Source organism: Lissotriton helveticus, chromosome 4_1 (assembly GCF_964261635.1).
Source record: "Lissotriton helveticus chromosome 4_1, aLisHel1.1, whole genome shotgun sequence".
NCBI classification, from domain to species: domain Eukaryota; kingdom Metazoa; phylum Chordata; class Amphibia; order Caudata; family Salamandridae; genus Lissotriton; species Lissotriton helveticus.
In genome coordinates, this window is record NC_136063.1 from 700,511,937 (window position 1) to 700,529,258 (window position 17,322).

The 17,322-nt window shown below is 45.8% G+C and overlaps 1 protein-coding gene across 1 annotated transcript in view; it reads right to left on the minus strand.

Moving 5' to 3' along the window:
• The window catches only part of LOC144827301 (chloride channel protein C-like), a 602,170-nt gene that overhangs the window by 368,774 nt on the left and 216,074 nt on the right, over positions 1 to 17,322 (minus strand). Inside the window, exon 11 of the mRNA XM_078685669.1 lies at positions 4,602 to 4,773. Within this exon, the coding sequence (XP_078541795.1) occupies positions 4,602 to 4,773 (172 nt within the window). The remainder of the gene's footprint in view (positions 1 to 4,601; positions 4,774 to 17,322) is intronic.

Genomic DNA, 17,322 nt, shown 5'->3' on the forward strand with positions numbered 1-17,322 from the left:
TTTTCGGCTACTTTGGATCCAGTAGCCAAGGCATTGCCTAGTTGACTCAGAGCAACAGCAGCAGCAGCGATCTCTATTCGTCAATCTGCTGGATTGGTATTAGATCACACTCTTGTTATTATGGTACCACATGCAGTAGATACTCTTTTGAACAGAACGAAAACGCATCATCTCACGAGTGCTCGCTTGTCTGGGTATGAGTTGACACTTTTAGCAAGCCACATACACATCAAACGATGCAATGTTTTGAATCCAGCAACGTTGTTACCTACTCCAGAAGAGGAGGGTACACAAGATCAGCATGATTGCTTTCTCCGAAAAGAGGAGGAAACTAAAGGCAGAATAGATTTAAAAGATACACCGCTTGTGGATCCGGATGGGATCCTATGGGTAGATGGGTCTTGTTTTAAGCTTCCTAATGGTGATACGACTGCAGCTTATGCTGTTACCACTTTGCATGCAGTAGTAGAAACTGCACGTATTATACACAATTCAGCACAAGCAGCTGAGTTGATCGCACTGACGAGAGCATGTGTGTTGGCAAAAGGAAAGAGAGTGACTGTTTACACTGATAGCCAATATGCCTTTGGCGTGGCTCATAGTTTCGGTCGCTTGTGGAAGGAAAGAGGATTCTTTACTTCCCATGGGACTAAAATACAGCATGGTCAGTTGGTTACTGACCTTCTTGAATCACTTGCTTTGCGAACCCAAATAGCGATTGTAAAGTGTAGTGCGCATAAAAGGATCACTGATGATGTGGGTCGTGGGAATGCAGACGAAGTAGCGAAAGAAACAGCGAGAAATGTTAAGAGCCATATGTACGTTGCAGAACCTGCAAACTGGGTCAGAGAAGGAGGTATGTGTGAGGACACAGTGGAAAGTGTGAAAATGATTCAAGCAGAAGCGACTGAGAAGGAATTAAGCAAGTGGAGAGAAAGTACGGGAATGTTGGATGAGACAGGATGTTGGACGGAATTGTCGGAACACCAACAATGGTTGTTACCAGATGCCTATGTACTACCTGTAGTTACTATGGCGCATGGTCCAGCTCATATCAGTGTGAAAGGAATATGCAAGCTTCTGGCTCCAGTATGGCAGAATGAAGGTACTCCTAAATGTGCGGAAAATGTGGTGAAGCATTGTATTGTTTGTTTAATGCATAATCCAGGAAAGGGAACACCAACTCCGGCAGGTCATTTTTCTCCCCCTACGTATCCTTTTGAGGTTTTACAAATAGATTACATTCATATGGAACGTTCCAACAACCTCAAGTATGTCCTTGTGGTGGTTTGTGCCTTTTCCAGATGGATAGAGGCTTACCCCCTAAAGGATAATACTGCCTTGTCCACTGCCAAAGTCCTCTTGAAATAATTTTTTCCAAAACGCTTTGCCGGAGGCTTCCACAGATCCAGGTCACTCCATTCGACCTGGGGATTTTGTGTGTCTCAAGAACTTCCAGAGGAAGAAGAATCTGGAACCTCGTTGGGGGCCGCCGCGACAAGTGCTTTTGACGACACGTACAGCTGTGAAAGTCGCTGGGAAGAAAAACTGGGTCCATGGCATGCACTGTAAGAGGGTACCCCTGCCTTTACCTTATGATCAGTGGGTTCAAGAAGGCATTGGCGATAGTGAATGTGAGAAAGTGCCCCGATTTGTACCTTTTAGTAGTGCACGCCTGGACTGGACAAATTCTGAGAAAGAAGATGATGATGTGCTACAAGAAGCTGTACCACCACATCTAAAACTGGACACGACTAACCCAGAGAAACTGCTTCGGGACCAAACGGTACCTGGCAAGACCCGGTACAACCTAAGACCCAGGCTGTCTAAAGACAATTGAACACTAATCGAACACTTTTTTTTTCTTTTCCTTTGATTACCTTTTTTTGAAAAGACATTTCCTTTTCACTATCCATCAAGTTGCAGGGTCACGGTGGGAGTCTTAGGCTGTGACCTGAATAGTGACTAGGTCAACAGGACTTGCAGTGCCATAGGACGGCTAATAATCACACCTAAGTGATCTGGAAAGATTACCGTGAGCAATGCCTTTAGAGAAATGGATACTGAGATGGAAGGGAATTATGTTATGATTGTAAAAAGAAATAAGTACAAGAAACTGTTGTTTAGTCGATGTGGCGTAGCATTATGTATTATAGTGTGTTTATGTAGTTTATTAGCTTGTGTGGGATGGGTTATCCACACTATGCAGCAAGCACCTGTTCCAACTTCTGTTCCTTTGCTCTCTTCTTCTACTAACTCTCCGCATAAGTTCTACACACTCCCAGACCATGAACAAGTTCGGAGACCAGAATATTTTAACAATTCATTCATCCAGTTGTTACACCAGCATCAACTGGTAGTTAACACTACTGACTGTTGGGTCGGTGGGCTCATGCCCCATAACGCTGAGAAAGGGATGCCATATTTAGTTCTCCCGTTTTCATATGAAGGTTCTGCTTGGGCTTATTTGGCTATGTTTTTCAATACATAGCAGAACCAACTTCGATATCCTCCTGGTTATATATATACTGGTGGATCAGACTATAGTCATAGTCCTTTGATAAAGGGAATAGTGACTATGGCTAAAATTGCCGACATTAGTAAGATTCCCGTGGACGAGAAACGAGCATATGATGGTTGGAATGTGACTCATTACATTACTAGCCTCACTGACATGGCTAAAGAAAGAAGATCCTTACCAATTTGGACTGTACCTCATAAAGGTACCCTATGTTTGCAAATAAACGGTCAGAATAATAAGAATAAACAGGAAAAGAGTGTTTGTTCTCATACTTATGTCTATTCCCCCTTGATTTCTTCTCCGTTAGTCCCATCTCAAGGTACATATTTTGTTTGTTACGATAGGGCCTATACTTGGCTTCCTGCCTATTTTTCAGGAACATGCTATATAGCTTTTCTTCTTCCCCCTACATACACTGCTCCTTCAGGACATCACAGGAAAAGATATGGTAGAGGGGTTATTGATCCTGGAGACACGCTGGACAAGAGGGAGGAGACTTTATTAAAGGGTTTCTTCCCTTTTGGGGCCCAATGGTCAATAGCAGAAACATTAGACAGTTGGTTCGTGTTGTCGAGGCTACGATAAATGTAACTTCCGGAGCCTTGTGTAACTTGACGGCTGAACTTCAGGCGGATCGCCTCATGACTTTACAAAACCGAATGGTTTTAGACATTGTCCTTGCTGATAGAGGAGGAGTTTGTAAACTGATTGGGTCTAGTTGCTGCATTTACATTCCTCATAATGCCCCTACAGCATACCAAGCCATCTCTACGTTGCATGTGATTTCAGAGTCTATTCATTAGGACTCAGGAGATTGGTCTGTGATGGGATGGTTTTGGGGACTACTGTCCACGTGGGGATGGAAAGTGTTAACTTTCCTTGGAATGATTTTAGCCATCATTTTCTCTTGTTGTCTCTGTTTGCAATGTGGTCCTGCCATCTGTGGTCTTTGTGTCACCTTGTGTGTTCCCAAGCCTGTGTCACAGCAAACAGAGAACATTAAAATGATGTTGCAGCACAGCTCAATGACCTCATGACCATTGACATTGACTCAGACTAGCGTGAGTCCTTTGTGTTTTGCCTGAGTAATGGCAAAAGGAGGGTCTGAGGTTCCGTGATTTTTGACTTCACTTCGTGGCCAGCCACCATTTTGTGACAGCCGCCATTTTGTGTTGCCCTCACTCAGGCGACACGGCGAACATAGTGTTTTTCCCTTTTCAGCTGCTCGCCTCTCCTGTTAAAAAGTAACCCTTTGTCCTTGTTTATGAAACTAGTATCAGGGACTGGCCGAGTTAGTTAATCCATGTCTAGACTGATTGATCCTTGTCTTAATTTACTGTTTGGGTCTCACCATTCTTCCTTTATTTTATCTTGTTTAACTGGCCTTCACTATTCTCTCCGTGTATTCTCTTGTTACACAACTGTCCTTTGAGGCTCGCAAATACGTCCTGCCACCTGCAAATTGAATTACATGCACTAGCATTGATTAACTTGAGGGGAGGGGAGAACACGGGGTCTGAAAGAAGGGCGTGCACGAGATACTCGATAGCTTGTTTTCGAACTTTTCTCATTTGTCAGTTTTGTATGTTTTGGGAGTGGGTATTGTAAATATGTATGGTATAAAAGACTGTTCGCCACGGAATGAAGTGGCAGTCTCCCAGGAATCTACTTTCTGTAACTTCTTGGACAACTGTGTTTAGCTGCAGCTAATAAACCTGATTTTCTATGCCTAACGGTGTGTCCTGTGTCTCTGTCTGATAAGGCAGGTGAACCCGGAGATCTCAGGCGTGCCCTGCACCACTAGGCCCATAATGCCTGGTTCTCGTTAAGGACTACTTGATCCCCATCACCAAACCAAATGAGGAGGACACAAATGAGACACCGTACACCAGCCCATCCACGCGAAAGTAAAGCATGAAAAAACACATGAAAGCCAATGGCCAAAATTTGTACTTCTCATTTTTAAAGAGTTAACAATGAGGTAATAAGACAACGAAAACTGCCTGTAACTAGCTACAATAAGGGTAAAAAGCAGAGAGAGCAAAAGAGGTTACAAGGTACAATATTGTTTCATATTTACCATGATAACGGAGAGTGAAATTGTTAGCCTTGTTACTCCGCTGAAGAAAGAGGCTGCTCCAATTGCAGCAAAGAGGCCTGGGTCAATCCAGGCTCCATACTCATCAGTTTGGACACCAAACATGGATACCAAAACGCGACCAACTATCCTTCCATAGAGGGCTCCAGTGTACCTGTCAACACAAAAACACTTTGAGTTTGCAATACCCATCTGTGATGGAAAATGCATCCCTAACTCAGATAGTCACACACAGGCACACAGATATATGCATATCTTCCCTACAGTACATTGCCCAGAAAGTAAAAATAAAGTCATCCCCATCTCACTGCTGTCACCTAAGAGAATTGAACTGCACTTTACCTTGTAGCCCGGCTTCTCTCAAGACAGGGCCCGAGTTGCCCACATGTTCTGTGATTGGGTGTTCTGGGTGAGGCACTGTATGAGGTCAGAGGGGGAATCCTGGTCACCTGGCTGCGTGAGAATAAGTGGGCATATTGTCTGCATGGACCATTCCTCGCTACTTTCTGGAGCTCCTGCCCTAAGTGCTACTGTTTACACTGTGCCAATTTAAAAGATTCCAAGGGAGAAGTTAAAAGATGTTTGAGACAAGTTCCTGACATTTTTTGGAATTCATAACGAATTTCAGAAGTAATCATAGAAAGCTGTAACAGTCTGTTTTGGAAGAGTACTCAAATGTGTAAATATATTTGTATGCATCATTGCAACTTTGTGTACCTTTATATGCAAGAAAATGTAACCCAAATGTGAATTAGTACATTCAACTTTTTTTCTTTGAAAACAAAATGATTTTCCATGTGAAGAATGCATTTCACCTCCCCCCTCCAGTACCTAGGGATATCTTCCCCATTTCTGCCTTGGAATCACACTTACTTTTATCCTCTACCATCACCAGCTCTCCCCTCACTGCAGTCAGTGCCTCCTTCTCCGCACTGCTGCTAAGGCTGTTCCTGCCCTGTGTGGGTCAGTCCTATGCAGCGTGTACTATCAGTGAGCTTCTGCTCCTTCTTAATTTATTCCCGTGCAATTCTTTTTAGTTTTGGGCTCCTGCCATCCCACGTGGCATTTCGGGGCCAGATTTTCCACCACCTGCTTTCTGCCGCCCTCCTCCCTAGTGCCCCTCCCAAGACCTACTTAATGGAGCCCGCAGTGCGGCTTCGCAGCAGACGCATGCAGCAGGCCTGGCGTCGGTGCACTAAAGGAAAGCTCATCTGCACCCGTCCATGCCTGGACTGCACCCAATGCTAGGAACTCTGGCCCTCCATACACCGGAAGGTACTCTACTGCAGATCTCTGAGTCTTGGACCCTGGATGCCACAAAAAATGCTGCCTCACATCTCCTCACTCCTTGCAGGAGCATTTACCTGCCACCACTGTCTCTTCACTTGCAGCCTAGTACCAACAGAAACCAGTGCCACGCGCCCATCCCGCAACCTCTCCGATTCCTCATGAACAACACCTGATCGGCAAACACCTCACCAAATTCTGGGACATCATCTCCACCCTCGACTCTGACATAACTTTTATCACAGAGACCGGCTCAACCCTCCTCTGCCCCCGGCATCACCACTGCGACGCCCAATGGCTACAAGATGACACACTGAGACCGCACCAACAAACATGGAGGTGGCATTTCCATCGTCCACAAAGAATCAATCCACTGCAACACCACCGAAACCTGCACAACACCAATCATGGAACACCTGAATTTCTAACTCCACACCGACGACAAAACGACCATCAGAGGCACCCTCACCTACAGACCCCAGGACCATGCACCGACCTTTGTGACATCATCAGAAACTTCATCGCCCCACTCACCATCGAATCCATGTACTACATCTTCCTTGGAAACCTCAAATTCCACCTGGACAATCCCACAGGCATGAACTCTGCCAACATCTTGCAACAAATGGACAACATCGGCCTCACCCAATTGGTTACAGACACACAGAACAGGATATACACTAGACCCTATCTTCACGTCCAGCAACAGAGTCAAATAACAGCCACACCACGGAGCTCACCTGGACTGACCACTCCATCATCCACTTCACCATCACAGGATCACCTCGCACCACCCTACACCCTCCCAGCACCTCCTACCGCAACTGGGGCAAAGTGACCCAGACCTAATGGACGGACACCCTGAACACCACCCAGCCCAACCCCATAACCAACCTGAAACAGAAAACAACTGGATCACCAACACTGCCGTCCGAGTTGCCCCCATCAAACCAGCCAAAATCCGCAGATCTACCAAACCAGCCAGCTGGTACACACCAGAACTCAGCACAATTAAACGCATCTGCAAACAACTGGAGAGAAGACGGCACACCAGCAGAGACAAAACAGACCTAGCCACCTTTAAGACAGCCCTTAACAAATACCACCAATAACTCAAAGACGCGAAAAAGGATGCCCTTGCAGACCGCATTGAGGCAAGCGCCAACTACACCAAGGAACTCTTTAAATTTGTTAGAGATCTCTCCTGACCAACAGCCACCGAGAACACGATCCTTCCCTCAATGTAACTCTGCAACACGTTAGCAAATCACTTCAACCCACTAACCTCCACAGCCTCTTCACTCTAACAGAAACCCCCCTGACCAACATCTCAATACATTGGAACAGCGCTCCACAGCCATCATGAACTCAATCCACGCAGAAGCACTTACCGACCCCTGCCCCCAATGCCTCTTCAACCTAGAAAGCAACAAGATCAGCCACCAACTTACCACCATCCTCAAATGTAAATGTAAATGTATTGTATTTATATAGCGCACTTCTACCCGGAGGCCTCGTAGCGCTGTATTCATACCGCTGTGGAACCCATCCTGGCTTTCCTGTGAAATGTCCACTCCTGGGCACCCCCAAGGTGAAGCCAGGCATCCAAGCGCTGCTGGGGCCATTGTGGAGATTAAGCAAGCTATTGCCCAGAGTCACAGAGTGGGACCCATGATTAGACTAGGCACCAAGGCGAGAATTATCAGGTCCGGGGAAATTGAGTCCAAGAGCCGCCGAGGCGGGAATTGAACCCTGGTCCCGGGCCAGACCTCTGCATCAGGGTCTGCCACTCTAACCATTGAGCCACGCTTCTCCAACGCATCCATCACCAAAGCCACCTTTCCCGATGCATGGTAACATGTAGAGGTCAGACCTTTCCTCAAGAAACCTTCCGCAGACCCCAGCAAAATCCACAACTACCACCCCATCTCGCTGTTCCTGTTTCCCACCAAGAGAAGGCCATCAACCAGCAGCTCATCGAACACCTGGAGAGAAACAACCTGCTAGACGCCTCCCAATCTGGTTTCCGACCCACCCACAGCACCGAGACCACCCTGATCGCGGCCACAGACAACATCAGTACCCTACACAACAGAGGAGAATCAGCGGTCCTGATCCTTCTCGACCTCTCTGCAGCATTCAACATTGTTTCCCACCATACATTCATCAAGAGACTGCACCAGATTGGAATCAGGGGAGACGCACTCAGATGGATTGTATCGTTCCACACGGGATGCACACAAAGAACCCACCTACCTCTCTTCACCTTAGAACCCACTAGCACCATCTGCAGTGTCCCCCAAAGCTCATCCTTCCCCCACACCCTCTTCAACACCTACATGACGTCCCTAACTGACATCATCAGCACCCACAACATCAACATCATATCCTATGGCTACAACACCCAGCTCATTCTCTCACTCTCAGCAGACCCCGCCACCACCAAGACCAACTTCTACAACTGCATGGAGAACGTCGCAACCTGGATGAAGGAGAACTGTCTGAAGCTCAACATGAACAAAACCAAAGTGCGGATCTTTGGCAACCATGCCTTCCCCTGAAATTACACATGGTGGCCCACTGAACTCGGATCCAACCCCACACCAAAAGACCACACCCACCACACCAGTATCATCCTGGTCAGCAGACCTACCATGAAACAAAAAATCAACTCAGACTCCTCTGCCCGCTTCCTAGCTCTCCGCATGATCCATAGACTCTTCAAATGGCTCGCCATTAGCACAAGAAAAACCCTCACACAACCCTAACCAACAGCCGCCTGGACTACACCAACAAACTGTACCCAAAAACCAGCTCGGATCTCATGAGAAGGCTCTAGACGATAGAGAACTCAGTGGCCAGACTGATCCGCAACCTGCCCAAATGGACCTACATTACTCAGCCCCTGAGGAACCTCCACAGGCTCCCCTTCCAGAAAAGATGGCAATTCAAACTAATGACACATGCTGACAAACCCCTCTACAACCACGGACAAGCATACATAAACCACCGCATGAACTTCCACCAACCTCCCAGAAAACTTTGCTCTGCCTCCCTCGACTTGCACAGACACCGTTCATCCACTGGAGCCACAGTGGAGGCCGCTCCTTTTCTGACCTTGTAGCCAAGTTGTGGAACGCCCTCCCACTCCACCTCCGAACATCACCCTGACTCAGTGGCGGTTGCTCCCAAATAGCCTTAGTGAGGCGGGGAGGGGGGATTAAAAAAAATAAAAACACTTACCTGTTGGATGACCGGCTGGCTGGCCGGTCGCCTCCTCTCCTCGGTCCTCTGCGTCCTCTTCCTTTCCTTTGTTCTGCTTAACAGGAAGCAGGAATAGGAAGCACCCACCCAGGCTCCCCTGACCAGTCACAATGCTGCAATTCAGTGCTGTGATTGGTCTGAGTGTTGTGGTACGTCGCTCAGCCAGGGAATGGGAGCTTGGGGCATGTTCTCCACCCAGGCAGTAATGCAAAGTGTGCATGTGTGTTTGGCCGGCTCAAGAGGGCCGGGTAAACATTCATGCTCTCTTGGAGTGGGCAAACCTCTGTAAGCAGAGCAGGCCTGCCCCGCCCACAAAGCTGATGCAGCACGGAAAATAAAATGATAATAACATTGCATTATTATCGTATTATTTTTCCTTTTTTTGCAGTGCTGAAGGCAGTGGGTCGATGCTCCTCTGCCTTAACAGAGGAGGTGCCCTGCCCTCACTGACAGACTTCAGGAATCGACTCAAGACCTGGCTCCTTGACTAAGCCCAGCAACTCAGTGTCTGGATACCCTCAAGGGGGATAAGCCGCGCTTTTCAAGTACTTATTGATGTATTGATTTACAATAATACATTTCGTGCTTCCAATGTGAGAAACTACCATAGAGTATGTGATAAATGCCAATGAGCCCACAAGTTCGAGGATGTTTATGAATTGTTACAAGTGGACTCAAATATTTCTGTAAACCTTCATTGGACTTACATGCTTCACCCTGCTGCAGCACTAAAGACAGTGGCCTTCCCATTTGTCCTCTCTCCTCTCAGAATCTAGGAAGATTACATACGTAGGCACACCGTCCTATGCCTTTGGTATGCACCTCCATTTTGTGTGCTTAACTCAGACGGGGACTTGTGGCGGATTACATGATAAAGTGCTCTCCCCAGAACAGTCCCTTGAAGAGGCCTTGTTGGTTTCCTTGACACCAACCCTAAGTGGCGCACCGCTGGTGTATCCCTTGGTGGCCTCTTTGTCCATTAGCCAGTGTCTCTAATACCCCGCAGCCCCCGGGCATAGGCAGTACCTCATTTGTTTGAGGCTGTATTACAATGTGACTAGCCGTGCTCTACAAATTATCTTAACATAACGTCTAAATACATTCCTGGTGGGGACTGTTCATAAGAGGCCCTGAGAGTATAATATCACAACAATATTCCCAGCTATCTGTGAAGAGCTTACTATGGGGGAAACTTGATTACTACCCTGCAAAATTCAATCCACCATAAACTCAAATTCGAAGCATTAGCTTGAGATTGTCTAACCTATCGCAATAGAGACATTCACCCCTGTATTCATAAGAGATCGCCATGCCAATGTTATATTGCCACAATAAAGTATACTGAGATCAAAAAGGATGGGCTACGCTACCACCTGGTACCCAGGGAGTGCGGAAAGTGGGTGGAAACTCCCTGCTTGTGGGGCAATTATAAAATTCAGTACCTGGATACGTCAGTTAGCTCCAACGATTCTTATGTCCATGCCTGAGTAAGCAAATCCAGATGTTTGTCTTGCATTCTGGGACTTCTAGTGCTTTTTGTGAAACTGAGGACTTGAAATCCCAGATTGCAAAGAAACCTTCCTGGGCCGAATAAGCTACTCACACTTGGTCCTAGAAAACAGGATTACTCTTCACACACATAGAGTGACACCCAAAGGTAGTGCAGGATGCTGCTGCAATACATAGCTGCCAAGTTTCCCAGGTCCATGTGTGATGACCTGCTCCAGTCTAAGTGTGTTGCTTTGAAATATGGGACATGTAGTCCCGTTAATAATGGAATAAACAAAACTACAAGTCCCAGAATTCAAAGAAAAAACCTGGACTGGAGCAGCATATCACGCATGGACCTGGAAAACACGACAGGGCTGGCAAAACTGTCCAAAGCCTTGTGTGGCACTAATCAAATGTGGACCACCCTGAAGAAAATGACAACAATGGCAAGTAAACTCTTTATTTCCCAGGGATCTTTGCAACAATGGATTTTAAAAAGTAAAACATTGATTTTCATTTAAAAACAAAGCTCCATAAATTCCCAGGTCTATACACGACTTGCCGATCCACTCCAATTTTTTATTGCAGGCTGGAAGTGCAGTCCTGATTTTATACTGTAATACTTAGGACTACAAATCCCAGAGAGCAAAGAAAATGGTGTAGATAAAATACTCCCATAGGGAATTGGGAAGCTTGACAGCTCTCTAAAAACAGTGACATTGAACAGGCACTTACCCAACTTATTTTATAGTAAGAGGCTAATTTATGAGAGGCTTGCACCACCAAAGCGTCACTTTTTTTTACGCTGTGCAAGCCTCTTAGTCATATATGTGTGATGATGCAAAGACACTCTGCTTGCCTTTGCATGGCCTCATAGATATGGAGTGAGACAAAGCAGAGCAAGTCGCTGCCTTGCCTTACTCTGCATCAAGGAGGAATTCCATGGGCGTTGCAGTGGGTTTTTCAAACGCAACACCCATAGATTTTGCCACTGTCCCAGATTTAATTAATCACTTAAACCTGGGGCAGCGCCAAACCATACGCATCCTTAGAGGCGACGTAATGAGGTGAAATACTTTTATTGCTCCTAGGTTTTTTTTCCTCTTTCCATGTGTGCTGCGTTCTGCAGCACACTTAGAAAGAAGAATTCACCTCTCTGGATTGTTTTTGTGCAGGAAGGTACCCCTTGCTGCATAAAAACAATCCTGCCTGCAACTGAGGCACCCTGGCACCATGGTGCAAGGGTGCCTACGTTGGCGCTAGGCAGCAAATTGTGTGCCAGAGCGGGGGGAAAGCACAGGAATGCACTGCATTTTGTAAATGCAGTGCATTCAGGCCCTTTCACATTGGCGAAGGGTAGCACAGCAAGAAAACTTGCGGCACGACCCTATGCCAATTACTCAAAAATGAGACCCTAAGAACTTAAAGTAGAAGAATATTTTCAACAAAAAATGTTGCCCATTCTGGCTTTCAGTTTATTTACTTGCTCATCTCACCTGGCAGCTCAAATAAAGGGAGGGATGGTGTGTTTGTGTCCCGAAGTAGAGCAACCCAATAAAATCACTTTCTGGCAGCCACATGCAGATACCTCAGGTCTCATTCGCTGACACTCTGGAATCTATCCTCTTAATAAGCTTCCATAGCCACACACCCTCCAATAGAGTCTTACACTAGCAGATCTCTCAAGATTCTTGATCCTGGCATGAATAGCTTATCCAATTCACGCTTTTGTTTTTATTCTAGTACTTATGCTCTAGAAAGTACAATGAGTTAAACAAAACTATAAGTATTGGTGAGAAAAGAAGACATTTGAGAGTTATTGGAACAATTGTTTAGTGGTACATCCATCAGCAGAATGCCTATGGGACCATCCCTGTGGAGATTGCTGCCTTATGTAGCCATAGTTTACATTTCCCTTCAACCCGTTGCACTCCCCGTTACTTCATATGTATGAGTCCTATTTTCATGTTGAAAGAAAAATGACATTGCCACAAAAGTGATGCCACAAAAAAAGCACTATGACGTTTTGGGGCTTATTTACAAAAGGCCAGTGCTGCCGGAGGATCACTTTTTTTGATGCTCCAGTGGCGCAGGCCTCTTAATCATATATATCTATGAGGCAATGCAAATCCACCCTGCGTGGCTTTTCAAGGCCTCATAAATATGGAGTAAAGCAAGGCAGCGCAAATCGCTGCGTTGCCTTACTCTGCATCAAGGAGGCGTTCCATGGGCGTTACAGTGGGTGTTCCCATGCAACACCCATGGATTTTGATGTTGCCCAATTTAAAAAATCACACGAACTTGGGGCAGCACCAAAACCTTATACCTCCCCAGAGCAAGCGTAATGAGGAGAAATGTTTTCACATACTGCAGCACACATAGAAAGATGAAAACTCCTCTTAGGATTGTTTTTGTGCAGAAACATACCCCTCTCTTCTCAAAGCAATCCTGCCAACAACACAGACACCCTTGCACCATAGTGCATGGGTGCCTTCATTGGTGCTAGGCACCAAATTGTGCACCAGCACTGGCTGAAAGGACAGAAATGTATTGTATCTCAAAAATATGGTGCATTCCTGCCCATTCAAATTGGCATAGGGCAGCGCAGCAAAAAGACTTGCGGCGCTACCCTGCGTCAATTTTTTGTAAATGTAGCCCTTTCACTTTTTGTTATTCCTATGGTCTATCTGTGTGTAAACTTGCACTGCTGTGGGTGTCTTTCATCTTCATTGCTCTTAATCCAATAAACAAATGAGTAGTGAATTCACGTGTATATTAAGGAGAGCGCCTAGTGCACGGTATTAAAAGCTCAGGGGCTTATTTATGAGAGGATTGCGCCACCGCAGCATCACTTTTTTTGATGCTCCAGCAGCACAAGCCTCTCAATTATATCTATGAAGCAACAAAAAGCCACTCTGCATGGCTTTGCATGGACTCATAGATAATGGAGTAAGACAAAGCAGTGCAAACCTTGCCTTACTCTGCGTCAAGGAGGCGTTTCAAGGGCATAGAAGTAGTTTTTTCCACACAACACCCATGGATTGTGATGCTGCCTCAGATTTACTTAATCACATCAACCTGGGGCAGTGCCAAAAGCTTACGCCTCCCTAGACCAGGCATAACGAGGAGAAATACAAATGTTTCTCTTTGTTTTTTCCTTTTCCCATGTATGCTGCGCGCACACAGAAAGAGGGAAATGCTTCTCTGGATTATTTTTGTGCAGAAAGGTACCCCTTTCTCTACAAAAACAATCCTGCCTACAACGGAAGTACTCTTGCACCATGGTGCAAGGGTGCCTATTTTGGCGCTAGGCAGCATATTGGGTGCCAAAGCAGGGGGAAAGGACAGAAATGTGCTGTATTTCATAAATACAATCCATTCTTGCCCTTTTCACTTTGGCGTAGGGTAGCGTAAAAAAGAATATCGGCAGGGCTGTCCTATGCCAATTCCTCATAAATGAGGCACCCAAAATCTATTTTGATTGGATCTAGGCAGAAAATAGTGCTGTGCTCGAAAAGGGAAATTGCACGGGGGTTCAGTTTGAACGCGTCATTGTGCTTTGCCCACTTTGTATGGCCAAATGTATAAACGAACTGATCAATTCCTAAATACAAACATACCGTAAATTACAAATCAATTCATGATCCGTTCTGTGATAAACATGTCACAAATCTGAAAAGTATTGTCAGTACCTTCAATTTGCCATCGGAGGGCGCGCTGACATAACAAAATAGAAAATGCGACAATTACTCTGCAAACTACTTTTGAATTTCCCGAATATATAACAGGTAGTCAAACATGGGCATATAAAAAACAGCTTGAGCTGCTAGAGCTTAGGGAACACCATGAATAGGAAGGCGCCATGAAACAGAGCAGACACGCAACTTGTCCTTTAGGCAATGTGAAATATGGGTTCTTGCATTAACAGAGAAATACGTTATTTTAAAAACTGACTCAAACTAGGGGCGCCAGCTTGTTTGAAGATCCGTATATTAAAGAGCTCTTCAAATATATATGTGCCTTCACCATAATAAACAATGCTTAAAGCTCCTGGCCTAGAACCTCTCCCTTCGGGCTGCGTTTTTAAAAAGGGCAATAGATGGAGCGATTGCTCCACCCACTGATTTCGATCATTCGCCAGATTCCTGCAGACAAGCACCATCCTCAGCAGTAGGCAAACTCCAGTGTCTGTACCATTTATTTCAAAGTGGTAGAGATAGGTAAGCTTCGGGGCTAGCAAGGCCAATGTTTCGCTTCCTCAGAAAATTCAGGTAATGGGCGAGAGTACCAACCAAAGTTGAAAGGCAACATAAATGTATTCCTTCACAATTCAGCCATGGTCATTCAAGATCCATGGGGTTTAGGCACTGTACAATTGTTTCAGATGGGGTTCTCTGAGAAATCCATCCAATTTCTAATCATCTTTTATTTTCCAAAATAATTCACAAAGTGTTTCAAAGGGAAGAGTGGCAACTTTATTCTAAAGGAGCTGTAGAGAAAGAGCTTTGTACAAAATATCATGTCTTATTCCTTTGCTAATCACATTTTTGCTCTGGTCATCTCATATTTTTTACTTCATAATGGCTGCAGTTGAAATGTTTGTAGCTGCTAGCCTGCCTCCTGAACAGGCACTGCCACCTGTGCTCTGTTTTAAGGATATGTGTTACTTCCGCACAGACAACTTAGACAGTAAACTGTGTAGACTGGTGTAGAGTGTTGCGCGTGTAGGAAAATTCTTGATCCGCTTGTGTTTATCTAAACCCTGAATGTTGTAGGACAAAACTCGTTTACTCTTATAGCAAGCTTTGCATTTCCCACATGGGAAAAAACCACTGAGTGATGGCAACAATGGTTTTGTGACTTCTTTCACTTGGTGACTGTGGACCAGCTCGTTCCTCAGGGACCTCGTCTTTTTAAATGTGACCAGCGTATTGGCAGGAAGATCACATCGGACAGTAAGATATGCCAATTTTTTCTCAAGATTTTCTTTAACTGCCCAGCATTTTAAGAATAGTTGGTAATCATTCTAAACTTTCCCTCCAATTCAGAAGAATTGGTTGTCTTTTCGGAGATGTCTTTGAGCAAATAATTTCTTTTAAGAGAGTTTGCTCTTTTCAATGCCTGTGTCAGGACCCCATTGTTATATCCCCTTAGACTAAACCATCCCAGACTTTCTTTGGTGGCTAGTTGAAATTCTGATTCATTGGTACTTTTCCTTTTCAGACTCAACAGTTCCCCATATGGGATACTATTGATGAGTTTCTTTGGATGACTGCTTGTGGCGTGTAAGGTGGAATTCCGCGCAGTTGACTTTCTATGTAGTTTAGTACACAACTTGCCCTCAGAGATAGAGAGATATGTAATAAAAATGTTACATTTTCATTTAACAGAGGGGGAGATTTAGGGGCCGATTAGGATGGAGGATTTTCCGCCTCCTCCGGGCCGGCGGAAGCCACCTCCGGCCCGGAGGAGGCGGAAAATCCTCTGCGGAGGCTCCAAAGACCCACCGCCAAATTAGGATGGCTGGTGGGTCTGGAATTCCGTCCGCCGCTTTTCCGCCGCGGTCGGCTTCCGACCGCGGCGGAAAAGCTATAACATGGCAGGCGGTGTCTATGAGACACCGTCCGCCATATTATGATGGTTGTGTTAAACTGCTTTTCCACGGCGGCTTTTCCGCCATGGAAAAGCATACGGACATTCACTTTGGGGGCCCGTTGCGGGTCCCCTGGGTGAATGGGGGGTGGGGGGTGCACATGGGGGGTACCTATGGTACCCCCCTGCATTTGCGTGCACAAAGCAGCAGGCACCGTGCGGTGCCTGCCGCTTTGTGCATGTAAATGTAACACATGCTTTTTTAACATTGCGGCGGGTGCAGCTTGTAGCTGCACCCGCCGCAATGTTAAATATAGAGGATGTGACCGCCACCCTGGCGGTCACATCCTAATCAGCACGGAGGGAACGCCGCAGCCCCTGCGGACGTTCCCTCCTCCTCAAGGGTGGCGGACGGACGCAAGTCCGTCCGCCATCCTAATCGGCCCCTTAGTCTCTTGTGAGTTAGCAATGATGGGGGAGATATAGTCTCCTGTGAGTTAGCAATGATGGGACCCTTTTGGCTCCTTATGAACTCCGTAGAGCTGTGACGTAAGTGTTAGAACGGAATGAAATGAAGGCTGAATTAGAAAGTAGGGGTTCACAGTGACACGCAGAAGAATAAAGACGTATTATACAAAGCTCCCTGTGTGGCGTAGTCATTGGCGAGTACCCGGTCTGGGGAGGACGCTACACCTATACTTAAGCATGGATAGCACTTTGCATTAACTGCAGATTCTGTATTTTTAGTTCAACAATAGGACATCACTCTTGTATGCGTTTGGACAACATTCTTTAACTCTGTATTTTGGCAGCACTCATTTTCTATCATATTGGTTTTGCAATTTCATGACATCCACTGCCCCTGTTACTTCGTTATTACATCTGTGGTAATGCTGCGGTGTTCACGATCCTTGTCGCTGGCCTTTGCTTTCGACTGGATTCCTTCCTGGATGTACTGTCAGACACCTAAGGATTATTCAACCACAACCTACAGTACTGAATTCATTCTGTAAGTAAGCAGGCTTAATCCTTTTAACCAGGCCTAATCCTTTTCCCCTTGCTAATAATG